Source organism: Pelecanus crispus, chromosome 1 (assembly GCF_030463565.1).
Source record: "Pelecanus crispus isolate bPelCri1 chromosome 1, bPelCri1.pri, whole genome shotgun sequence".
Classification (NCBI taxonomy): Eukaryota; Metazoa; Chordata; class Aves; order Pelecaniformes; family Pelecanidae; genus Pelecanus; species Pelecanus crispus.
Genome location: NC_134643.1, coordinates 194,150,061 through 194,177,892, shown reverse-complemented (window position 1 = coordinate 194,177,892; position 27,832 = coordinate 194,150,061). Strand labels below are relative to the sequence as shown.

Sequence of the window (27,832 nt, the reverse complement as noted above, 5' to 3'; positions counted from 1 at the left end):
CTCCCCATCAGTGTTAGCCACACGCCGGCTTGCCGCCAAGCTGGGTCAAGCTGCTATGACCCTCCCAGCCTCTCCCAGCAGCTGTAAATTAAGGGCAATGCTAAGTGACCACTGATATTTATAGAAAGAATATGATAGCTTTGATGAGAGGAAAACAGAAAACCAGCAGCCTGTGGGTAGGTCATCTGTCCCACATATGGACCCATTCAGGCTTGTCTGCAGCTGGTGCCGTAGCACATCACAGCCGCAAAGTTAGATTTTTTTTTTTCCCCTGGGTTTTTTTTTGCTCCTTTTTCTGAGCTGCAGCTCAGGTAACGCTGAGGGAGGCTGAGCCAGTCTCACAGCCCCTTGAGAATCAACTTCTTCACGCTTAGGCAGGAAAAACTCAACATAACACATGCTGTGAATGATAACAACTCCCCGCATGCACGGCTGAGGGGATGCTCCAGCACCCAGAGCCGCCTACCCAGGCTGCCATGGGATGGGGAGTATCAACTCGTGTCTGTACACCATAAATATGGTCTGTTTTCCCACACACACTGCGTTTCTGTCTCTTTTGTAGTTTGGCAAGGCCATTTCCCGCACCCAGACACACACACAACCAGACGCGCACACACAGAGGACCAGTTTTTAGCATAAAAGTTGCCAGAGCAAAAGAAATTACCGTGTCCAGGGACTTTCAGAAGATGTAGACATGCAACAGGAAGAGGGGGATGCACACACGACACAGCCCACGCTACGTCCGAGGATTTTCTCTGCCCTGCGGGGACTCATTGCTCTCCCAGGGGCCAGCCAATTTCTGTACCATGCTTGTGCTGCAGGACAAAAACTACTAGAAAACACAGTCCTCATAGAATGCTTTGGGTTGGAAGGGACCTTGACAGATCATCTAGCCCAACCCCTGCTGCAGTGAGCAGGGATTGAACCCATGACCTTGCTCTAACCAACTGAGCTAACCTGGTACATCAGGTCCCAGCAGTGACTCTTGGACCACAATAATAATAAGTTGGATCAAACTGCAGACAAAAGATGGCATTTGGGACCAGGGAGTTGTTTGCTCTGGATTCATCCAGCTTTGTGTTTTTCCTCAGGGCTGCCCTGGACACCTGCACTGGGATCTGCTTGGGCTGGGCATACGTCAGCCAGAAGCGCTGGAAGTGGCATGACTTCAGCCACCACGCTCACAGCCCTCCCTTCCAGTCCGTCACCATGCAACTGAACGGCCACCTCACCATTAAAATTCTGGCTCAGGATCAAACTGACTTATCATTCACCAGCCGCAGCGATCGCATCCGTTTCAACGTGGGGTCCCGGCTCAAGGTGAGCGCTTGCTGTGGTAGCCCTGCCCGGCCGGCTCCTGCCTACCAGCTGCTTGGAGAACAGCAGCAGGAGCAGGGAAACCATGCGGTGGAGATAAGCTTGGGGCTGCTGCATGGGACTGGTCGCAAATTTTCAGGTGGAAAAATCACCGTTGCATTCAAAAGCAAATTTCCTGCCTGTGTGAAATCTTAATGAAATTCCCTTTCAGGAAAGCACTTAGATAAGAATGAAATGCTGTTGCTAAAGGGCAAGAACAGCGCTACTCACAAATTCATTCTGAAATGCTATTTCTTTTCAAAAGATTTATATTAAATGTCAATACAAACACAAAGCTCCTGATTTTATCTAAACAGCATTTCACTTAACATGAAACAAGCATCTGGGGAGAGGAGCGTCAAAATCTTTTGGTATTTGTTGTCACTCAGGTTTCCCACCTCTGACCCTTCCCTAGAGGTGGGAATGCTGTTTTGGCCAGGGCTGAGCCCTGCTCAGTACCAGTGTGACTGTCCCAGCCTACTGGTGCGCATCCTTGTCCTCCGCTGGATGCAAACACAACTGCTCAGCTCTGAAACGCAGGTCACACGTCACCGGGAGCTCATGCTTGGCTGGGGGCTGTATCCTCAGGGTGAAGGATTCAAGTTGTCTTCCCTGGTGCAGACAAAAACCAAATGTTGACAGCCCTCATAGCAATAGTCTATACATGGCCACAGGTGTATTGCTAATGGTAACAGTCATCTGGGGTAGCTACTCAGAAAGGTGGTAACAACCCAAGGTCATAAAGCACTGGCACCTGCTCTTCCATCCCCAAAATTCAGACTTCTTCTCAGGACCCATTGCTGCATTAGGTAAGGAAGTCATCTTCCTTGCCCCACTACTTCTGGGCAGCCCACTCCCACCAAAGGAGGCTAGAGCCGTGAGTTTAGCTCCTCATTCCCCTTGTACGTGCGCTGGAAGAGGGTCACCTCCAAAGGCGAGCCATAAGGCTAGTGTGCTCCATGGGCTTGGAGGGAAAGGGCACCCTGGACACACTACAGGGGTAAGCGTGAAAGGCTGGGTTACAAGGGATGCTCTCCCACTCAGCCTCCCTGCATGCAGTTCAGCATGAACGCTCTTCACTTTGCATGGGCTCTCTTTGCAGCTGAAAGACCCAGAGACAAGTCACCTACTTCAGTGGCCAGAATACAAAGAGGAGCTCTTCCTTCAGTGTAAAAAGATTCAGCTCAGGAGCCTGCTATCCAAAATACAATGTTGCAATGCTTTTGGCAACCCCTCTCTCAATGATATCACTCCTCGCGTTTCATCATCTTCTATCTGCATGACATACTGAAGACATTATGACTTGCAGCAAGCAGTTACATCAGCATTTCAGATCAACTTTTTGTTCATCAAGGTGGTAACAGTCACTTTGCAATGAAAACAAAGCTCCTTTTTTCAAGCTCGCAACACCTATCTTCCCGTACATCAAGTCCTTGCAACACCAAGCTTGTCTCATTCGAAAGCACTTGATGGATTGTCATGCGATCAGCAGGGTTATACACCGAATGTGCAGTGCTTTGAAGGAGACGGCTTCCTTCGTACAGCTGATGAACTGGCCTTTGGGAACTTGTTTTACCAAGCGCGACTGGCCAGCGCGCTTCGGCTCTCCACCCGAGACACACGTGCTGGTGGAGAGGGGATGATGAACGGCAGCTCGGGTACAGGGACCACAGGTAATCCAGGAGAGGGAAGATGAGGGGCCTCTTGGGTATCAGGGCTCCAGCTGGTGGTAGATGGTAAGTCCCATGACTTAATGGCATGGTTGGCCACCACTGAAAGGAGCCAACTCAATCTTTTGTTGTTGTTGTTGTTCTATTCAGAGGTCTTTATATCAGTGTTGCCTTGGTTTTAGGGTTCAGTGAGGATGAAAATGCATGAGGGTAGGAGAATGCAGCGTTTGTGGACACAGGGCTGGATCTACCTGCAGTCATAGAATCATAGAATGCTTTGGGTTGGAAGGGACCTTTAGAGTCCCCATGAGTTGCTTCAGCAGCACAGGCATTTTCCTCTTTTCCTACCCACATCACTTTTGCAACACCAACCACGCACAGTTTGAGGAAGGGACTATTGGTTTTGCTTGGAAAACACCCGGCATAGCATAAGCTATGCTGTGGCATCGCTGCTGTGCAAACAGAAGCGGGAATACGTTAGGTTAGTCTATTCACACGACATCGTCAAAGCCAGAGGGTGAAGGGAAGCTTCACGCTGACATTACAGGGGACAAACCACAAGCCTCTGGATGATCTGTTTCTACAATACCAAGGGTCAGAAGAACACGATGTGGTCATGAGAAACTATGGGTAGAGGAGTCTGTGAGTAACCAGGCCAACAAGAACAGCTATCAAATACAATACTACTTGCGATTTCTGCCGCCAGCTCCCAAGTTTTCTCTTAGTAAAAGCCAACTAGTTAAAATATGTTCTTGTTATTACAGTTGTGGTTTCTTCCCCCTAACACAATTGCAAGCAAAGAGACCATTTAGTCACACAAGATTGTTTGTCAGTAGAGAAAATACAAATTTACTTTTATTACAACCATAAAGAGGCATTACTTTAACAGTTAGCTGTACATTCAGCACTCAGGTATACATCTGTGCTAAATAAGGTCAATTCTCTTACTGCTAAAAAAGAACACTTCTTCTCTGCGATGCACTGCCTGTGCTTACAGGATGTTTATTGTCTCTGTATTACAGTTATCTTGACAGACAAGCCTCAGATTACAGAATAAAGCTTTACTCTTGGACCAAAATAGGAGGCAACATTTTTATTTAAAAAATTAAAAACAGCAAGTTTCTAGTCAGATAATATAAAGCATCTTAAATTAATATTTTGAAAGTATTTACACTATTTGTAAACGTAAATATCTGAAACTGTACATGTTTAAACAAATGTTCGTTTAGCAAACAGGCTGTATAAACTGGTTGCTCTTCTGATCTTTCAACCAGCTGTCCTAGAGCTGTCTGGGTACTCTAAGAGAGAGAGGATCCCAAGCACAAGTGACTACTGCAACGGATTACCCTTCATGTCTTTTCTGTACAATGTCTGTATTAAGTCAGTCATAACTCTGTACAGCGACCATGCAGTCCTTCTGTAAAACTTTATAAAAAACAAATATACATATATTACAATGCACTGGACATTATTTTACAGCCTGTATGTCTACATAAGTAAAAAGAAAGGGCAACTTTTCTTGTTAGTTCCTTTAGTTAATTTTTAAGGAGTCATGTAAGGTCCTATGAGTACCGTTTATGTGCCTCAGCACCACTGCTGCAACACTTCTCATGGTAGCTTTAAATCCTACCATCTTAGTCTCCAGCCACGTGATTTGTAACAGGAAAATTACTAAATCAAAACACCACCAATGTGCATGGAAATTTCTAAATATTTAAAACTACAGAACAGGTTTTATAAATAAGTTAAAAATCTGCCATGTAAGTCACCACGTTTTTCTTTTGCAGTGCTGCACAATAAAGACTTACGCACCGAGACACCCTAAAGCTGCTTGTAGCGTTTCATTCAAGTAAGGGCTGAGTGTTTAGCGTTCAGCTTTCCAAAATAATGACCAATTAATGCATACCGAACACCATGCATTGTTTACCAGTTACGAGTACTTATCCCCTGTTTACCACGCTGATTTGACAGGTTTGCACATTCAATTTCTGGCATCCCCACACACCCTTATTAGCACTTACTCCGGCGCACAAGGGCGTTACAAGTCCCAGTCCCCACTTTGAACAGTGCCACACCACCATTTGATCTTGGGTAAGGCAAAAAAACCAACTCTAACCTAAAACTAAGTACCTGAGAATCTCAATGCTAAGCTTTGCTGTAAAGCATCTGAAAATACGCAGTTCCCTCAGAAACAAGAGAAGTTATATTGCACAGCTTTCCATTGCAAATCCCAAGGAACTGAGATTCTTTACATGGAGGAAGGTTAGAGCATGAAACTTTAGGTCAGACCTCACAGCTCCTAGTCACAACAGTATAAGAAAAACAGCACATCCAGTGTTTCAAGAAATGCCTCACATGTGGGAAGAAGTTTCCCCAACTAAGAACCTCTGAATTATGTTCAAGCACTTGGTGGATTACCAGGATTTCTGGGTGAGTTAAAGAAAAATTAGAGCATGCCTACTTAAGTCAAATTGTCATACCAATGTGCTTATCTCCAAGCCTTGCAAATACCTATTACTGCTCCTGTTTGATTCCCTCCACTTTATTTCCAATGTGTCTTTGAAAGTGTGGCTTTTCACTGCATACATCAGGTTATTAAAGTAAAGCAAGCAAGGTTTTTACATTACAAAAAACCCGTAATTTCAACTTTGAAAACACCTGGGTAAGGCAGTAACTGAGCTTCCATAAGAGTGATCAGCAAAGGGGTTTTTGTTTTGTTTTCTCCCCCCCACCACTTCTCAAGCCAATGAACAGGAAGACCTTTAACAAATCAATAAAACTGTTTTTTTTCTTTTTTTCCTTAAACAGGGGTAAGCAGCCTGGATAGTTTTGATGCAGACTGGACTGCACAGTGCGATCCTTCGTTTACTTCAAGCAAATGTCTTCGCATTCCCTTCACTGCCTGGCATTCAGCTGAAGCTTATTTCAAGCAGCCTCACTGCTAAGCTACTTGGACATCGATAAAAGTAAGTTCACCTGAAAAATGAAAGGAAAGCCTACATTAGACAGAGCAGCTAAGTTTCAGAACTGATGTCTTATATTTTAGCCTTTAAACAGGATTCCTAGGAAGCACACCGAGTCTTAAATGAATCAGGAGAGACACAAAACAACTGGCCAAAATTTCCAGTCAAATACCTACTCGTAGGCTTTTTAAAATGCAATTGTTGACCATGTTGACTAGTCTTTTCAGCAGTCACAAGGTACTGTGTCAAAGTTTCTAAGATGACTTCATGCATTGTCAAGGAATTCCAAAAAATATGCGCACCAGCAAAAAAAAATAAACATTCATCTTAGATACCTGAAACACATTTGGGATCCTTCGCAATACTTGTTTCCCCCAGATTACAATATGGTTTCCCATACACTTCAGTTGTAGAAGTGGATTAAGAGATAAGCAATTAGAGGAAGCCACCTGCCACCTCCTCTAGGATAACCCCACCTCCTTCCAGTGCATCACTCCCGCTCTGTGCTCCACATTAGTTATCACACATCCCTGTGGTCACAGTCACAGCAGGCAATGTCCTCTAGTCTGTAAACTATATTATCTGTTTAAACACTGGCATCCTGGGCTAATCATGATTCTATCCACATTCCCTGGACCACTAAGGTCAGAGCGAGACTTTTAAAAACCTACTTGGTTTCTGTCAGAGCATCCTAATAGAGAGGATTCTTAACCCAAATCATCTCTGAGACTAAAGACCGTATCATGTGGGGTTACATTTCAATAAACATCTGCACATTTTCCCAATGCCATTTACTTCAAATGAACCCTTGTAATTCTTTCTCATGCTTCGTAAATGTAAAACTTGGCTGCTGCTTGTATTTGTCAAAAGCAAGACTGCCTTCACACACAGAGGTTTTTTTAAAGCATATTCACTAGTTTTGGTATCTCTCCAAAAAGACAATGCCCAGAAATGGCAAGACTCTGCCATGATGTTGACAACTCAATCCCCAGCAACATCAATCACCACCTTCAGTTTAACAACTCTATTGGATATTCATAAAAACCAGACAAAAACCCCTTTTAGCTGAGAGCCTAGAGTTCAGATGAAGCCCTGAGTTTAACCATCCAGGACTAAGAGCGATAATAACTAAATAAGGATTCTGAACACTGAAAATACTAAAAATGAAAAATTAATGTTTAAAAAAAGCCAGTCACATGAAAGAGCAACTGATAAAACAAGGAGCCTCAATATATACCTGTTCCATTGACGGACAAGCTATGATCTGGAGATCTTCATCACTAAATTCTTCCTTTAACAAAGCATGGAGTTTCTGGAACATTTGCTGAATGTTATTCTTTTAAAAGAAAGAAGAAAAAAACTCAATACTAAAAAACACAACACCCATCTCAAACATGAGTAAGCACAATGTACATGGAATAGCTACTGAAGTGACCATGTAGGGAGAAGCAGTCAAGCTTTAAGGGCTTTTCTTTTAAAACAAGCCCCACAACAGCCACAAGGAACCCATGCTGGCTGTTGAGAGAAAAACTTCAGCTAAGATGTGCTAAGCTGAAACACTGAGACGTACAGACTTAACCTGGAAGCTTAAAACTCAAGCTTCATTCTTCCTGGTGGGTTTACAGTGGGTCTCCCACTGAATCTGTGTCATCCTCTCTGCCTCCAGTGCTTCTGCCCATGCATAACTGATCAAGCTGTACTGGTTTTGGCTGTGACAGAGTTTGTTTTCTTTACAGTAGCTCATATGGTGCTGACTGGAAGATGTGCAGAATGAACAGAACCAGTTACTTCCCTGTATGTTATGTAGGCTGAGTAAAATTGAGAGCAGGACAGCTTTTTTTTTTTTTTAAAGCTTAAATATATCATTATAAAACATATTACTAGAATTTTTTTTTTTTAATTTCATGTGTCTTTTCAACAGGCTTCTCAGATCAGGTACACCACGTTGACTGTAATAGTCTGTTCACTATTACATGCGCATGGTATTTGTCACGTTTACTGGCTGGACTGGTAGCCTAGAATAACTCTACAGATACACAGATATGTGTATGTATGTGTGTCTGTATGTATACACTTATAAATATATGTATGCATACATTTATATAGATATATTATACATATAACCATACACACAGAGAAATATAAGGTGAACGATCCCATAAAATATGTTTGAAGTCTTTAACTAAATAAAGGCCCAATACCTATGGAAAAACATGCTGAAGTACATATAGCAATACTCACCCTAACTGGCTTAAACAAAATTAGTTCTGTATCTTTATTGGACAAGTATAACGACATGCTTCGTAACGTTGATGGCAGCTTTGTTTTTATTGTCTTGTAAGTGGAAGAGACCAGATCGTTGATCTTTGCTGAAAGTAAAAGAAAACATGCTTAATAGGCTAAAATGGCATTCTGCTAGTTGAAACCTACACTCCAGCATATCACCTCCACTTTACTGAGACTGATCATAACCACAGGGTTGAGTGAAAGGGAAAGAGGGGTGGACTGGGCTGTGCAGCATCAACCCATCATACAACCACAACATGCCAAAGCTTTTCTTTTGGGACCTACTCAAGACACCAGCCCCTCTTTCCCTGCAGAAAATGCACCCAACCCATTTCTGCAAACTCCCACATCCTCCTGAGGTTCCTGAAGTCACAGCCTTCCAACAGCAACAAAGTTCTACATAGGCTCCCCCTTAGAAAACTTGCCTGGAAAAAGAAACTGCTGGGAAATAAACAGTGCTAGTAAAGAGAACAGCGTATCACAAATTCTCCTTACTGACCACAGGCCACCTCTGTAAGAAGAAAGGCTGCACAGCCATCTGGATTTTGAATCAACCAGACAGGAATCCTCTCTCAGACAAGACCTTCTTTCTTTATTGCTAGGTATTTTAATGATTTTACAAGATCTTTGCTTAAAGGGCAGAGGAAAAAATACATTTTGTAGCTTTAAAGTACCAAAGTTAATACACTATGTTCATTTTTTTTCCTCAACTTCTACTGCATCTAAATTTTCTGCCTACTGCTTCCCAGACAAATGACTCCAAGAAACAGCAGAAGCTCCGCTTAGATCTGCCTCTACACACATAATTATCTCCAAACAAACATTAAAAATACTCCTGAAGAAGCAGGAGATGTTAAGTAGAAGCTCGAGTTAGCCCTTGAGAGTGTCTGACCCATGGAGCAGCACTGAATTATGAATGAACGTGGCTGGCTTTGCATTTTAAGAACATGATGCAACAGAAGGTTCCAATGTATGAATTGGAATAATCAGATTTCTCAGTGTCACCCAGAAGCACAACTTTGTAATGTGAAGAGCAAAACCACCCAGAAACATCTAAACTACTCCAAATGTTCCTACAAAGCATTCACATTTGAATTCTTAAGAAAAGGGAAACAAAGCTGGATTCCATTTTTGCATAGTGACAGGAAAACTGAAAAGGAAGTAGGTACCAAATGTACAGACAACAAAACCTTCAATGCAGATTCATTTTTTCCTACAAAAGCAAAAGCTTTACCTTAATGCAATCAAATAATTCCTTAAGCACATTCCATATGCAGTTGCAGAAATGCTGTTTTCATGCAAGAACAGTCACAGCTTGAGAAATACTCAAGTCATTCATCTACTGCACCAATTAAATACATATTCTGAAGTTTGTCGGGTTTTGATTTAGAGGTATCTTAAGACATTTAAACTAGCACACAGGTAAAAACGGAAACCAGGATTTTCAAGAAAAAGGTAGACAGTTCTTAGGTACTTAGAATTTTTCCAAATCAATCACAGTCTCACAGTCCAAATTAATGTGGCCAGCTTTTCAGATTCCTGTGTTTTAGAAGTCAGGCACAGAGAGAAATAACATTCTGAAATACTTGAGCCCCATATAATACAGCTTATATTGCTCTACCAAAAAATGGTGAATGGCAAGGGTCTTTTTCTCCATTTGATGAGAAGTTTTTAGAAGTCTCAAAGTAATAAATGATCATGGCTTTATTAGCCTACAAGCAACTCAAAGGTAACATGAATATAAAACAAAGCAAATACCTGGTTGCGCCCAAGGTTGCTGCGAAAGGCTGTACTTGGGACCTCCTTGAGTGGCCATTGTTTTTAAAGCAGCTACCTAAAACAAGTACAATCAACAAAATGATGTTTCTTTCAGTTCAATTCACAATGAAGTGACCAAGTAACAGTTCCACAAGTCTCTCAGACACTGCAGTGTACGGAATCTCCCTTGCTCGCTCTCTTCTATGCCCTGACTTAACACCACACAGGGGAAGTGGCTTGACAGAAATGCAATTCAAAATTACAACCATGATCACTTCTTGAAAGTAAAATTCAAAATGGGATTAAATTTACAAAGATGCTGAGGCACCTAAGGATACAAAACCTCAAAAGAGATTTATACTTAAGCAGGTTAGTCAAACTCCCCAGATTCCTAATCAATCACTGGGATCACTTGGATAACCTACCAATCTCACCGGTTACCCATCTATATTTTACGCATGCCACTAGTCCCTCAGCCCAGCATGACAGGCATCAGTGAATTTAATACTGTAATCTTCTAAATTCTCAAAAAACAGCAGCTGGGATACTTGTTATGTCCATGCAATGCTGTTGACCCAGCTTCTGAGATGTCATGCCACTTATTCTCAGTACATAAGGATCCACATCACACTTTTTCCAGAAGTAATAGATCCTGCTCCATGGTTTTCTCAAGATGCCTAGAAATCCTGAGCTCTAGAGCAGGTTCTACAAAGAAGTGTATTGTAACAAGACATCTTTTTTGTTCCTATCCCCTAGGATGCCTAATCTTTCTGATCAACTTTTACCAGGAATTTCTGTCACAAACAGGACTTGGGAGGAAAGTCCTGCTCAGCAAGCACCTCACTGCTGTAAAATACGCTGAGAACAGAAACTTTTAACACACTTCACAGCCATACTCTGAGACCTCCCTCAAGAACACGCATGACCTAAGATTGTTTTTGAAGGCTTACAAATTCAGTCAAGGCAGGAGTTTTCTGGCAAACAGAAAAGCTCCTGCCGACTTTCACAGACCTGTTTCGACTCAATGAAACATTAAAGCTTCTTTATCAAAGAGCATAAGTGTTGCTCTTAAACTATGTCATGTTCCTTTAATCCATTAATCTCAAAAATGCCTGGAAAATTGTTGTTGGAACTTAAAGGGAAGCACGACCTTATAATGGGAAATGCCATTATCTTCAGCTAATCAGACAGAACTAACAGGTTCTCCTACACGCAATTCAAATACTAATTCCCTTGTCCTGCCAGCATTTCAGTTAGGGTAACAAACACGCAACACGTTTGTACCTTTGTCATGAACTCCTCCAGCTGTTCTATAAACTGTTTGGTTTGCTGCTGAATAAACTGCTCACAAGCTGATTTCAGATGACGATCTACATCTTTCTTAGAGTCAATATAGTGTTCTCTGATTTCTGGAGTACCCTTGAACAGAAGACAACAATTCTCTCCTTTTTATTTGCCAGAGATCACCACCCACTTAAATGACCCAATTTTTCTTATGCAATAAGACTCTATATTACCTCCAGCAAGAACTGTATCAAGGCGTTGTTGCTGTTTAGTCTAAAAAATCTTGAAACTGTCTTAGGGTTCAGGATTTTAAACGCTGCATCTGTGAATCAGAAAGTCACTCCCGCTGTAAGTCAAAGGGATTCAGCTCCAGGAAGTAAAAACTTTTATCACTCATTTTTGCATAAAAAAAAATGGCCTAGCATGATTGGGAGTATAACATTAATGATTCCACTACCACTAGGTGCAAAGACACAAGTGCACATGCACAGAAGCACATAAAGCTTGATCCACTATTTTTTAATTGCACGTACGGTAAACCTGAATCTAACAGCTGCACAGTCAAAACAGATTAATACATTACATGAACCTAACAAACGACAGATACTAGCTGTAGTGCTATCAGCACGCAAATTGTGTGAGCTCTTTTCCTTTTGTAACTATATCTACAAGTGAAAGACTTTTACATAAGCTATGTAGTTAAGCATTTACAAACAATATGCAGAATTTGGCCCATGTTGCCTGGGAAAGCCAAGTACAGTTGCATGAAATAACTTAGAACTGGCACCCTTTTCCTCTGTGCTTAATTATTTTAGTTAGGACTAAACAACAAAGCATCAAGGTTGATATACACTCATGTTTATGGTCTCTACAGAAGTCCCAAGAAGGAAAAGCAACCATGTCTGTAATTAACACAAGACACTGAAATTATTCCTACAGTGTTACCACGATGTTGTCAACCTGAAATCTAGTCAAACTGGCAAAAAGAAAATTATCAACACAGTTTCAGTATGGCTTATTGCCCTAATGTCATTCATTTATCATCCTACACATCCATCTGCATTTTTCATTTCAAAAACAATTCTGCACCCCTCTTGCTGTATAAAACAACAGGAGGGAAACAAGACATAAGAGTTAAAGAAATGCTGTCAAAGGTATTAAACAAAGAAGGAATACCGGATATGCAGGCATGTAGGTTTTGCACTGAACTAAGAATCTGCACTCCTATGCAGTTAAAGGAGACTGCAGAGAAAGATTCATTTTGTTCTCTGAATTATTTCCCAGAAGCTTCATTGATTCCAAAAAGAGTCTTAAGTTCTCCATTAGAAGCTTATGAACTAGTCAGTGTGAAAGTCACTTCTCACCACTGTATACTTCAGTTACATGAACCTTAGCATTATACTACTTTAAAAAAAATATTGGACGGAAGCATGACTTTTACATTAAGCCGTGTCCCTTTATCTATAAATCCCAAATTAAATCTTAAATCTATGTGCAGAAAGCTTGGCTAGAACACAGTAAAACTCTTATTAGCCATGTTATTTTTCTTCTACAACTCACCCCAAATATAAAAGCCCTACTGGCCTATGCTACACTACATTAAGAATTAAGCACAACGCACATCTTTTCAACACACACACATACACACCACACACCCCCCCAATATAAAGAAAGTGTTTTCCATTACTTACCACTACCACTTGCAAAGCACTGGCTGGCACAAAAATTTATTCAATTAAATGAAGGTGGAGAACAAATTTGTGTGTCAGCCAGGACAAGACACCAAAAGGATGTATTTGCCCTTTAACCTCCAGTCAACTAGAAACTACTCAACAGGTAGGAGGTTTCATTGATGTTCAAATGCAACAGGTGAAATGGTTAGTGTAGGAATTGCTTGCTTCAGAGTTAAAACAGCAGCATATTAGATGCCAGGAAAGAAAAGTTATTTCTTCAGCTTTCTCTTCTCGAATGGAAGAAGAGAAACTTGACATGCTTCCAATTATTTTTCCCATTATCTTTATAAACTTGATAAGCGCATGACAGTTCACTTTTGTACTGAGAGGCTTTTTTCTGCATTTTACAAAGGAATCATAGTGCAATTTTAAAAGTCATGACCGTGGCCACTACTCTCTATTTTCCCTTCCTGCAACAGACACAGTTGCTACATAAAACTATACAACAATACTGCTTATTCAACTTGCAACATAAGAAATCCTTTCCAAAGCAAAACTTCAGAGAAAGGTCTAGGAAATCTTAATTTGTTCTAACGAGTCACCTATGTATTGTTAAATTCACCTGCTAAAGAGCGGTAACAAAAGATATTCCTTTAAAGGGTCAGAAAAGAGGAAAGACATCTCTGTGCAACAGAAATGTAGATTACTTAGCTGTTCTTAAAAAGGACTGGATAAATAAGTTAGGTCAGCAGCAAAAAGCAGTCAAACACATTTCATACAAAAATAAAGAATTTGTTAAACACATCTTGAATCGCCCTAAATAGGAGAATAGTTTCAGGTTTTTTGAGAGAAGGTAAGAACAAAGCAAGAGATTAGAACAAGCATAGAGGTCATTGCAAGTGAACATAAAATAAACCCAGAACTTTTGCTGGCACATTAAGGGAGGACAATCCCATCCCTCTCTGTAGCCAGCAACTGTTTAGTACCTCTAGTTTTCTTAAGGTCCAGGGAAATTTCCTTAATGGTGAAATCAGTGTGGAAAGGAGCAATTTGTTCACGAAGAATCAAAAGGTGTTTTATTAAGAAAAGCTGTCCATCAACCTGGGTCTACAGCACAACAAGAGAAAGAACATGCATTACATGTAAAAAAAACCCCACAATTAAATGAAGAGCAAAGATTCAACACCTTTTACTTCCTATAACAAAATTAATACTAATAATCTTACTAACAAGCTTTTTCCTTTAGTCTGTAGTGCCATTAACTACACTCTGGGATCAACAAATACCACTTCTGTACTGTTCCTAACACATTGCTCTAAAGAAGCAGACTTTATTCATGTTTCTTAGAAGAACTGGATTACACAGCCATATTACTAAATGTGCACATTAAGTACAGGTATCCATTATTTGAAAGATACAAACTTATGAAGAATAAGAGCCAGGAATTACTTCATGTAATTCATATAATTTATAGTTGAAAAACCATGAGGTTCTGAAATTTTTTTAATCATTATGATGATTAAAAAAAAAGCCAAACAGTTAATGTTTCTCTAATAACCTTGATTAACTGTGCTATTGTGCAAAGGTCTTACGAGGCATTTTTCTCATGTCATTAAACACAAAGCTTAGTTAATTTCTAAACAGTACAGCAAAGATACAAAGAATAAAACAAGGCCAAGTTCACACCACCAAGACGATCAGTTTTGCACTGCTTGTTATTTTAGCTATGTGCTTTATACTGCATGCTGCTTTTAATCTTTGAAGTTCATGGCTCATTGAGGTAAATGGAGGACAACTCAGGTATTCAAATTTGCTTTTGCAAGCTAGAAGAGAACTTTCCTTGATATAACATTAAATAAAACAGTAAAGAAGAAATTAGATTCAAATCTGCAGTTTTAACAAATAGAAATGTTTACTAAAAATAAGTGGTGGAAGGGTTTCTTGATTTTTTTATTTTTTTTATTCTTACATGCACTATTTCACCAGATAATGTTAAATTAACATGCATCAAGAACAAAGTGGTACAGATCCTAGTCCTGGGCCAACTTATCTAGGGTTCACTGCAGGGTTCACTGATGAGTTTCATTCTCTGCAATAGTTTAAATCAATGCTGACCCGATATACGGTGCTAGAATGGATAATTAACCGGAGAACTCTGAATCAATTACGTATGAAATAGTTACTTGCTCAAGATAGAAGGAAACAGGGTTTGAATTTCTTTAAAAAGATATTACATTTAACAGATTTTTTTCAAAGGACACTCAGAAGAAATACTTCAAAACAGCTCATCATTTCTAATAGCAACTAAAATTTTTTTCATTACTGAATATTTACTGCTTATACAAATGCAAAAATTTTAGCTTCCTAAAACTGTCCCCCCCCCTTTTTTTTTTAAAATTCACTTCTTGACTGTCAGAAATTAGCAAAATTACTACAGTATTTGTATTAAAGGAACCGTGACAGGAAAAAAGAAGGTTTACTCCAACTACTTAAAGTAACAAAGTTAAAATGACTTGATGAAACCGCATTGAATTCTGAGCAACACATCACACCAAACCTTTTGATAATAGACAGTTCTGAGAGGAGAATATTTAACAAATCTTCCCAGTGAATTTAATGCTTAGAAAGATTTTTGAAAATTCAAACAATGGAGGCAGAGAAAAAGAGAAAATAGAGTCACAGGCAGTGAAACCAAATATGGAGAGCAGAGATTTCTAGCAAAAATTTTTCTTCAGGTATCACTGATTGAGATCACATGAGTTAGAGCAGCCTGTAAACACGATTGCTGATTTCCATTCTACCTTTTCAGATAGGCTAGCATGTGAATCATTGTCTTTGCTTTACAATACATTAACTGTAACTAAAAGCTGGCAAATCCATCGCCAGATTTCAACAGAATTCTGAACAACTGCTTCAGGGCTTTAGATCTACACGGGGGAAACGAAATCATACCCAAAGCACAGATTCTGACCTTGTTTTTGCTGATAGAATCGGCAGCTCCCAGCAGCGAGTGAATGCAGGCAGATAAGGCCTCCTGCGATAATCCCTGAAACACTGCCCTCTGCAGGGAAGAAGAAATCAGACAAAAAAAAAAAGGTGTTGGCAAAGCTTAAGCAGAATTTAAAAGTTGCAGGTTGTGAAGGATGTGCTTACCAGCACATAAAACTCTAGATTAGTTAGCTACAAACAAGTCTTCTAAATGCAGTAAGACAGGATGGAGCAGTCATATATAAAAGCTTGCTACAGCACGCACTTAGACTGGATACAGGTATACACTCAAGCAGCCACCAAGCCAGGAAACATGAAATTACTACTGCACCCTTAATTGGATTACTGGTGGACTTGATAGTGTTAGATTAATGGTTGGACTGGATGATCTTAAAGGTCTTTTCCAACCTAAATGATTCTATGATTCTATGCCCTGTTCACCCTCCAGCTCTGAATTTGCACCCGGGTGGTGACATGGTCAGTGACCCCTTAATGCATTCACAGCTAACGGCACGAACGATGCTTACTGGGTAACCTGACTAGACACTTCATGCATCAGGGTAACTACCTGTGTCTGCAATTTATACTTGCAACAGACATGAGATCATTCGAGTGAGCTTAACCTCAAGCAAACTCAAATTACCTCACGTTGGTGCCAGGTTAGTAAACAAACATGACAGCTGCCGTGGCCCAGGTGACACAGAGTAACTCATTAAGCTGCAGCAACTAGATCATACGGCTGAGCTAGCCGTAGGAACACAGCTCGCCTCCACCAGCACGCCAGCGTAGCACACGACAGCCCTGACTGCCAAGACTTGCCAGTGCCACTTCATTCATGTCTTCCATCTACAGGGTGCAGGCAAGGCATACCAGTTCTGCTGGAATATCTCAGTGAAAAAAATAAACAAATCGCTGTGCAGACACACTACAAATGAGCCTTGCAAACAACGCAAAGAAGACCTCATCTCCAAAGGTCTAGCTGAAAACAGGGGCAAATGCTCATTTATCTTTAATGAGATTGATATATTAAGCAATAAAGTATTAATACTTTCCAGCTTCTTTTTAAGCAAATGGCATCTTGGTAGCAGTTTCATGTAACACCTATCAAAGATATTTTGAAACGCATTAAATGTATCTAATAAAGATACAACACGTACAGAAAAAGCAAAAACACTTGCATTATGTTTCTCAGAGACTTACTAGCCTTTTATGCTATTAGGTGACAGACATAAACAGGATTCTAAAGGGCAAGTCTCAAAATCATTGTGAAGTAAACACTGCTCTTGTTTCTGTTAGACATGAAGATTCCTACTGTCTTAAACTTTGGAAATGTCTCCTACATTTTGGAAGGTGAAAAGATATGGCAGAAAAAATTTTGGAGAGCATTTCCAAAATGTAGAAGTAGTAGAGTCATCATTTTGAAGACCAGAAACATCACCTCGTCTGATGTCCTGCAAAGCACACAGCAAGAAACACATTCGACCAGTAATTTCAGCAGTAAGACTGTTCTCTATAATCGACCCAGAACTTTCTATTCTTTCTTGTCCTACTCACTCAACTTTGGTGCCATGTACCTTGAGCATCAGACAGTGAAATGTTTCTGTAATAGCAAAAGCAACAGATGTGCAAACCAGTGCCTTTTTTCTTATTCCACACATACAAAACTGTCTTTGGAATGATGACCTAAATTTGTCAGTTCATTTGTCTTACATAAAGATAGCAGCAAAAAGACTAAGAGATAACAGAGGCCAGTAATTGTCCATTCCTAATTTACATTAAGTTATTGAGACATGGTGCTACACACTTCATAACTTCACTTAGAAAATTAGATAAAGAAATTTTTGCATACGTCTATACATCTGTACAGTTTGGAGAGACACACTAGAGTCCTTCTGACAGTAGGATACCACATTCCATGCAGATCTGCTGGTGAAATCGTCGTCTGGTGCCTGGGATTAAGTGATTCTGCTGAACCTGTTTAAAAGTAAAATACACACCTGAAAAACTTGCCCATCTGTCCTTTCAACTGAAGGAGACTGCAATATCAACTGCATTTTATACTGACTCCACAGTAATAAGACGTATTTTATTGCACCCAAACAGGTTAGGGTTTGGGTTTTTTTTTTTTTTTTTTCCTTCTGAGCAGCTCAGTACTGGATTTCTGATGTGTATAAAGCACATGGCTGTGAAAGACATGAATTCACTTTCAGGGATGGACCAGCTTGACCTTTTTTAATGAGTCAGTTTTACAGGCATGTCTCCAATGACACCACTTCTTAGCTCAACAGCTGAAATGCTCAAATAATTACTGGGGGGGAAAAAAAAGGTAGGAGAAAGAACAGGAAAAAAATGGTTAGTGATCATGGAACTACAGGACATGCTCAGGAACAAAAAAAAGAGGGGGAAAAAAAAACATTCCATCAATTTTACCTCTTCATGCTTTCCTTTCTGCTGGGGATAATCCTACATGGATCAAAAAGTTGCAGAAATTGTAGGGTTTTAACATCATGTTAATAACATGATTTGCCATGCAAAAATAATGGCAAAACCAATTTTGTCATGAGGGGGTTGTAATCATAAAAAAGTACTCCTCCTGGGTAATCTTTGTAATAATTCTGTATGCTCAAAATGGATTTTCACAACACCTGACAGACAGAAGCCCTGTATTGTTTTCATTTTGCCCCTAAACCCTGGGAAACAGCTGAGTCAATAGCATCAGAACTCTGATTCTAATTCGCAACCATTCAAAAAAGTACAATTGTAAAGTTTTACCTAATGATGGAATAAGCACTTGTGAAGTGTTTATGTAATCAGTGCAGGAATTGTCTAAAATAATTCAGCAATATCTTTCTACCTTTTGCAACTATAAATTTATCGTTACAGTAATTAGAAGGCCTGTAAGACCGTAGCTGTCAGTTTGAGGTTCCTAGGCTATTTATGAGTCAGTTCAGCTACTCCTGAAGGCACTGAAATGGGAGAAAGGCACCTTTGAAGGGCTAATAATCCCAATTATCTCAGACACTTATCTTCAAATTACACCGTACAGGTTCCTTCCATCTCCTGAATGCAGGTGGGATTTACAGGACTTGTGAATGCGACACACCTGGCTTGAAGAAAGATTAATTCCCCTCTCAATGGGATTTGTGGAGTCCAGCTAGAAATAGCCAGAAAGACCTTTGCAGGCTTTGCAAGCCAAAAGCAAAATATTACCAGGTAATCAAAAGGAATATGAGAAACAACTGACAAAGAGCCAGGAAAGGTGCTGCTGGGGAAAAATAACACTGTACCATTGTGAACAATGACAAAATAAAGGGAGAAATTCTTTATGGATCTTAGACAAAAATTTAAAGGGTTCTAACACTCAAATAACTGGCATCAAAAGAGCCACGTTTCACGGAATTTGCTTCCAGTTCACTGTAATTTACAAGCACATGGTTCATATAGTTAAAAAGTCAAGGGCTATATTCTGAATTATTGTAAACGGCTAAAATTACTAACTGGTTTCAGTAAGTGGAAACACATTCAAAGGAAGAAGTTGCCTTCCCAGGTAAAGGCACACACAAAGACACTCCTAGATGCTCAAAGCATTCATTTAAGAGACACGCCTGAAAAGCCAAACCACCCTTCTTATCTTAGCACAGTTAACAAACAGAAGCATCCTTAAGTATACATCTTGATGGTAGGGCTACTTTGCAGTAGAGAATACAGAATCTGTTTTATACAAAGTACAATACATGCTGTCAGCTACAAAAGTAGTTGCTTCACAGAATGGATGGCACTGGAACCACAAAGAAATGCCACCAAAAGAACAAGATTAAGTTGTTTCTCATTCCCAAACAAAAAAAAAGTTATTAAGAACCCCAAGACGAAGTTCACCTCTCAAAATCGTTTACAAATTTCTCTAGGAAAATAAACCGTTACCATACATGCATGTTTCTCACTGATGGTTCAAGTTAATGCTCACTCTCCATGAGTTTTATGCATTAGTTTGACAACATGAGATATATTTCATACCAGATTTAACTAAGCTGCAGGACTCGGGATCTTCTAGCCGGACATCTGAAAACGAAGCTTCAGATGGTAGCTTCTTCTGTTCCTCTTTTAAACTCTGTGCAATTTGCTGCAGAGGAAGATATACCACAAAATTTTAATTTTCTTCCCTCCTTAATTTAAGCAGCATTACACTGCTTTGATTACAATAGAAAAAAGCATACTAAATTGCAAAAGGAGTCAGCTACACTCAGCTCCCCAGTGTTTCAAAGACATTAGAAGAAAAAAACAGATGTTTTCAAAACAGTAGCAGGAACATTTCAATATCAATTTAAGATTCTAAGTATTACACAGATCTGTGTAAAGCAGCGTTCTTTCCATTTTGCCTGTTTTTACTGATCTCTAGAAAATAACCACTGAGACCACCTAGAAAGAGAAGTTCAAAACAGGGGAACTCAATTCAACACTCACTTGAATTTCATACAGATAATTTCTGTGATGGTTTTATTCCTATAAATGATATGTGCAGATGGCCCCAAAGTACTCTCTAGTTTATTCCCTGCAGGAGTTCAACAAGAAGCTTTCCCCTAACATTACTCAACACTTCCACACGTCAACCTTTTTCACTACTTGGTCTGCTTCAAAGCAATGACAGGCAGCAAGAATGGACAAAGAACTGCATTAATATTTGAGCAGAACAGCACAAGAAATATTTCTGTGCTGTGCTTTTAACATTTTAATAATTCATTTACTCAGACAGAAGGTCTCTCTAAATAGCAAGGTTTTGAGGTTTAAAAGCAATCAAGTAGCAAAATTAATCTCAAATCAGGCAAAAACTGGAGTCTTACGAGGACATACGAAGAACAGCGCAATTTCTCGATTCAGAATGAACTGTAAAACTCACTTTCTTCTTCCTAACTGAATGGCCATAGGACCCGAGTTTGAAAATAAGGCTTTGTGTAGACTAAGTATCTGCATTGCTTGTCTACAGAAATTATAGCTAACATTAAAAAGTTCTCACAATCATTTTTTTATCCAGTTCTATTCACACAATTTTAGCAAAAAACACCCAAACAAACAAACCTGCACTCCTAACAGTTATACCAGTAAAACTTCTGATCACTAGTTGTTCTGAATGGAGGGATCCCATTTAGCTACATTTTGTGTGGTGGGCTTCTCATATACTATTTTTGCTTTTTCTTCAAAAGCTTCTCAGTCCTTAAACTTCCATTATAAAGGGCAAGTATTCTACAAACTCACTAGCTTCAGGATTTGTAAATGCTTTCCTAAAAATGTATGAATGTCCCTTATAATCACCAAAGCATAAACTGTAACATAATAAAAGCTTTAGACATGTATAAAGACAAGATTATAGCAACGTGAGTTCAGTACTAAGAAGTTTCTCACAGTGATTGTCTGTTTACAGGTGAGAATTGAACGCAGTAAGGTACAGTTATACAATGTTAATTTCTTCCAGCCCACAGCAGGGAAAAAAAAAAAAAAAAATCTGCATTTTATATAAGTAATGCTCTGATTCTGAAGTCAAACAACAGCTTCTTTAGCAACTGGTCAGCTGCAAATAAGTCCTACAACTTCCTAAGCACCACCAGCTATTCTAGTAGATAGATGGAAAGCAGAATAGAGCAATAAAATCTGGATCTTGCCAGTCCATGTCAGAATTGCTGTTCTTAGTCAACTCAGTCCTTTGACAGCTTGGGCCTCTCCTTATAAAGTGAATGGCAACAGTTTGTTTGGGTTGGGTTTTTTTTTTTTTTTTGGGGGGGGGGGGGAGGGGGGCGGGGCTTAATCCCTTCCATGCAATGCTACCTTTCAGTTGCATATCAAATGCAGTTTGCTCTAGTCAAAAGCTAATTTAAAGTCTTTCATCGGCCACTTTTTTATTTCTGTGAGTAGTTTCATTCTGAAATCTTTCATCAATATAGTATTAACCTTTTAAAGTAAGTAGAATTAGTTTGATCCCTTTCAACAGGAACATTGATGCAAACAGCTTGGAATGACTACAAAAATGGCTAATAGTGATAAGAACTTGACAAAGGCTACTGGAAACCACTGTTGACATGCTAAATTAGCTAAAGGTACAAGCAGGTTTCCCCTCACGCTGCCTCAGCATAGCGTACACACATGTGTACCAAACACTAGTAGACCAGTAATTCTGAATACAAACTTGCAGCTAACTGTGCCTGTCTAAAGCTTCTCTTCAACTCCAGCTCAACTAGAAAATACACTGGGTAATACCTACTACTTATGAAAGTAAATAAAAATGTACTGTTATGAGAGAAAATTTAGAAGCTTCAAGTCTAGATAAAACTCTTAACTGTGAGAACTACTGCCAGTTTTACTGAGTTTGACATAAAGTGTTCTCTGACATCTAGTTTAGGGTCATAATTTAATCAGCAGGTGCCAATTTGATAGTGTCGGTAATACTAAATACACCTAAGAACCGGAAAACCCCATCTGCAAAGCACTGTACTGCACAATTGTATATATTGCATATAAAAAGAACACTAATCAAGGACAATAAAAAAGCTGATGCTATACCTCCATCATTTCCAACTTGTCAGGATATGCAAGATCACCCGGAGCAGGCTTGTAGCCTGTGATATCAGTCTGAATGTAAATATGCGTCCTGTAGACAAGACGCTCTTGTACATCTTCTAACATCTGCTTGACACCAGCTGCAAATGCACCCAGTTGTTCAGCTGACAAAAGTTAAAAAAAAGGCACAAATTTGTTAATTTAATTACAAAACCAGCTTATAGACACAAAAGTTTGAAGCACTGCATATAGAACCGTCACAAAATCGGCTTGCTTCAGATGAGGTCAGACTATTTTTGGAACAGCGGCATCCAGACAAATTTGTGACAAACAAGGAGTTACTGAACTCTGTATTGCAGTTGCTTCAGCTCCCCAAATTTTCATTGCATTGTGCAAATGCGATCTCACACTGATAACATCAGACGCCATGTCAGAATTAAGCATTCTAATTATTTGAGACCTGGGTACATAGAGTGGTATTTCTGCCTGGACATCTGTCCTGGTTTCGGTTGGGATAGAGTTAATTTTCTTCCTAGTAGCTGGTACAGTGCTGTGTTTTGGATTTAGTAGGAGAAGAATGCTGATAACACACTGATGGTTTAGTTGTTGCCAAGTACTGCTTATGCTAGTCAAGGACTTTTCAGCTTCCCATGCTCTGCCAGGTGCACAAGAAGCTGGGAGGGGGCACAGCCAGGACAGCTGACCCAAACTGGCCAAAGGGCTATTCCATACCATATGATGTCATGCTCAGTATATAAACTGGGGGGAGTTGGCCAGAGGGCAGCAATCGCTGCTCAGGGACTGGCTGGGCCTCAGTCTGCGGGTGGTGAGCAACTGCATTGTGCATCACCTGTTTTGTACATTCTTCTTATTATTATTTTCCCTTCCTTTTCTGTCCTATTAAACTGTCTTTATCTCAACCCACGAATTTTACTCCCCCCCCCCCCCCCCCAATTCTCTCCCCCATCCCACTGAGGGGGGGAAGTGAGCGAACAGCTATGTGGTGTTTAGCTGCCTACTGGGTTAAACCACAACATCATCAAACCAACGTGCTTGGGTTCTGTCACAGCTGATGGCTGCAGTGTGACTGTCAGGAGTTGACAAGTTAACTCATCTACAGACCTACCAGCACAGATGATCCAAAGCAGCTCATGTCCAACTTAAACTCAGGCTGATACAGTAGTTCTTAAGTAGCAGAAAGTCACTTCTTAAGATTAACCGAAAGATTATGTCACCAATTTTTTCCTCATTCTCAACAGCATTACAATTCTACTTCTAGGAAAATGAGCAATTCTTCATGATTTTGGCACAGCTTCAGAGACAAAGAGCTACGCTGTGTTACATACCAGCTACCAAGTACGATTTCTGTTTATCGCTTGGTGCAAGATTAAGACTGTGAAATGATTCCATTACGCATTGGTCATACTAAGGAAATGAGATACCAGATTATTTTTTCTGATGGTCAGCTCACTTCTGTGAGACTATGAGCTCTGAATACTTCCAAAACTCCAAAATCTCTACCAGCTACATAACTCCTCTGCTGAAGTATAATTTCTAGTCCGGGAAACACTACATCAAGGAGAATGAAAAAATCAGGTTTGAATTCCTTTGTTTTATCATCATGTATGCAGAAAGCTCTACATGGATGATGCATTAGCTGGGACAAGCGAAGCAACTCATTCCTTTGAGAAGTTCACTTAAATCAGTCCTGGTGCACGTATACGTGCTGGGTGGATGCTTGCTTGCACTTCTACAATCTAGAGAAAATAAGACTCTATAATATCAGTATAGTATACAGATATATATATAGATCAACTATAATTTAAATGAAGTTATACACAGACCCATAAATACAGAGAGTTCTATTATAAATGAAAAAACCATAATTTAAAATAACTTTACCTCATCTTGACATGTTTAAGGCCCATTAGAAAGAAAAAAAATCTAGGGATTTTTTTTGCCTATGCAATTTAATAATTTTATCAGTTAAGAAGACAGTTAAAAACAATCAGGTTCCATCTATGAGTTACCATTGTTCTGTACGTGATCTTCAAGCATCTCATTTTTGAGAATCCCACAGAGTTCAGAAAGTGTCTCTAAGTGAATGACATGGATGATCATTGGCCTCAGGACATCATACAATGAAAGACACAACTTCTCCAAGAGTTCACTATGAAGAAAAAAATAAAACAAAGCAAAAACACTTTCAGGATCCTGCAATACCAAAATAAAATTTTATCACAAACACAGATTATTTTATGGCAAAGATTTTTAAAAGGAGGGTGAGAAAGGACTGTTTAAAATATGAATCCCTGATTTCCTACAAAGTCTTCTAAGAGATGTAGGATACCAACTGCTTAAAATGGTGGTACAGGTTTGAATTCATTTTAAAATAATAAAAAAAAAAAACAAAAAACCCACAACCAACAACTCAACCTGTCACAAAGGGAAGACACTGCAAACTGGTTTACCTGGCTTCTGTGTAAAGAAATGCTCCGGCTGAGCCCAGAATCATACCCCCGACTTCCCCTTGAGAAAAGGCTCACCTGATTCCAAGTACTCTAGTTTATTAGAACCAGGAGCACACAAAGAGGGACACAGGAGAAGCTTGGTAACCTTTTCTGTAACAACTTCCAACACTGCAGGGCGCACTTTCCAATCTAACTGAAGTTACGATATCAAAACAATACGAAACACCAGAAATCCCTCTTTGATTTTTTTTTTTCTTTTCTGTTCAAAGTGATGCATATCTGGGTTAAGACAACAGTAGCACTCATTCTAGACACTTTTGCCATTCTCAATGCTCCCTTCAGTAATCACAGATTAGCTAATAATGCAGCCAGCAGCTGAAAATTCAAGTAATTTCCCAGTTAGACTTGGAAATACGAACACTAAGAATATTTAAGTATTTACAGTGTGGTACAGTTGAGTTTATTGTACTATATAATTTTTTTTCTAATTCAAGAAGAATGTCTGACAATAGGACAAGGACGCTTCAGTTCCTTTCAGAGTGTGGACAAAAAGTGCTCACAGAAGAAATATTTTGAATGTGTCTCTTGTGTTACATTCTATAGCTTTACAAGCAACTTGATAAAACTCTCCCTGTTAAAAGCAGAAACAAAGGAAAAAGTTTCAACAACCTTATTAAATACCACACTCAACCTCAGATCTCTACTCTTGGCTAGATTTTTGGTAAACTCTTTTATCTGTACATAGACAACTAGCTATTATGTCTTCAGAGTGCCTCAGCACTTCAGAAAAAAATGAGGCTATTTATTATGCAGCTAAGAAAAACCTAATAAAGTAGTTACTATTTGGAACATTTTCCTCAAAATATTTTATTTGGATGTAGGCAAAAAAGGGAAGCAAGTTCGTACAAAAGGAGGTAACTACTTTCCACCAAGATTCAAAAATAATCAGAAGTCTGTTCTCATTCTTGGTGTGAAGAGCAAGAGTGATGAAATTTCTGTCTGAACATTTTACACTGATTTCAATTAGGGATGTTTAATTCAGGACTTGGACCGAGATAGCTAAACTGGTTCTTAATGCAATTTAGTTAGGTCACCTCAAATCCTGAGCATGTCCCACAAAAGACCTCAATTTCTCAAAACAGAGAAAGACTGCTGCTACTCAGGCACTATGGCTTATTTCTAGTGAGGCTTTATGCATTAATGGTTTTCCTTTAGCTTTAGAGGACAGGGAGGGTATTTTGTCCATGTTACACTTACTCTATTCAAGCTCTACTTGATTTTAAGATAATACAACACTCAAAATCAGTGTCTCAATTATATTAATAGGAATATACTTTATTTATGAACTTCATAGCAAAGGAACATGACCTGCCCGAATTTCAGAATTAAATATTATTAAAACATACCAGCAAATTGGAGAAGGGGCATAATCTACTCAATTGCTCTAATATTACAGGTCTGTTATAAAAAACTTACAATACTTTTATAAGGCAATTACCACATGAAGACAACAACCTGTCCCTCTCCTAGATCTAGGCAGAGCAGATACAGATACTGTCCTTGCCAGGTGTCCACTACCCTGCCTTCCAGTTCAGCCCACATACAGGCACATGCAAATATTCCTTGACAGTAAGGGCAGCTCACAAACTTCAAATCCTTGATGAAAAGTGGCTCGAGTTCATCAACTTAATTTTACACTGACGTAAATGAAAAGCACTTCTGCAATTGACTGTGCAAACCGTTGGCATAGAGGCAGTACAAGAATAGCTGAGGGCTGTAGCACTCAAATTCTACAGCTATTTCCAAAGCAACTGTGTGTCTTTATCTCTTTCAGACCATCTACAGAGCATTTACATTACTCAGATTATTTATGGAGAATGTAAACTATCAGCTTCACTTGAAATAAAAAGTAAACAAAGTGATAAAGGTTTTTTTTCTTGCTGGTTCTTACCAAACCACTTCAATACAACCCTATTTGCCATATAACATTGTATGCTATATCACAGCACAGTAAATACAACACGCAGTAAAACAAAACCAGCATGTACCACCTACTCCAGTTTTGGTGTCGGTTTTGTGAAGAACTCATTATAAAGCTGGTGTTCATCCTGGCATACATGGACCATAAAGGCACAACCACTTCTAACCTGTATTCACAGAAATACAAATACTTGATTATTAAACTATTTTCCTTGCATCAGAACCACAGGAGGTATTACAGGTATTATTATATATTGTATTATTATTACTATGATTAAATTGAAGCTTTGTGAAATTCAAAATTATTGAGATCAACTATAAAACTAAGGACTGAAAAGATGTTACGAGCCAAATAAAAGCTCATTGTGCAACTTCTGTCCCTTTTTGTTTCTGATGAAATTAAGTAACCACATTTCATGCTTTTGCAAATACCCCTTTGCGAGGTTTGTAACAGCAGAGTTTTTACAGAATAATCTTCCGCAAAACATGCATTACTTGAAAATATTAGTAAAATTCTATGATTCAAAACTACAAACAAAAGTGACAATTCTGCATGTAAATGACTGAATTAAATAAGTACATTTTACCTGGGGGGGGGATTAAAACATAACAAAAACCCCGCAACACATGACTACTTTACCTACCAGAGCACAATGATCTCTGTTGTTCTGACTGGTTAATTCTGTAACAGTGCTAGCAATACTTGGACCAAGCAAAAGCTCCCTCTGGTCGAGGTAACATTGATGGATTTCATTGAGAACTTGTTGATACCTAGCCAAGAAATTAAAACAGTAACTGCATCCTGAAGCTCACCTTCTGGTAAACATAAAATTCATTCTACTACCCTCTTTTAGGTC

The 27,832-nt window shown here is 39.3% G+C and overlaps 1 protein-coding gene across 1 annotated transcript in view; it reads right to left on the bottom strand.

The window, feature by feature from the left end:
• Window positions 1–3,869: 3,869 nt before the first annotated feature.
• Window positions 3,870–27,832, bottom strand: part of COG3 (component of oligomeric golgi complex 3) — a 36,106-nt gene continuing 12,143 nt past the window's right edge. The window contains 14 exon segments of the mRNA XM_075716348.1: window positions 3,870–6,002; window positions 7,227–7,325; window positions 8,231–8,358; window positions 10,034–10,109; window positions 11,318–11,452; window positions 11,551–11,639; window positions 13,977–14,097; window positions 15,962–16,051; window positions 17,828–17,952; window positions 19,993–20,098; window positions 22,528–22,688; window positions 24,555–24,694; window positions 27,051–27,142; window positions 27,620–27,746. Of these exon segments, the coding sequence (XP_075572463.1) occupies window positions 5,973–6,002; window positions 7,227–7,325; window positions 8,231–8,358; window positions 10,034–10,109; window positions 11,318–11,452; window positions 11,551–11,639; window positions 13,977–14,097; window positions 15,962–16,051; window positions 17,828–17,952; window positions 19,993–20,098; window positions 22,528–22,688; window positions 24,555–24,694; window positions 27,051–27,142; window positions 27,620–27,746 (1,519 nt within the window). The 3' untranslated portion in view covers window positions 3,870–5,972.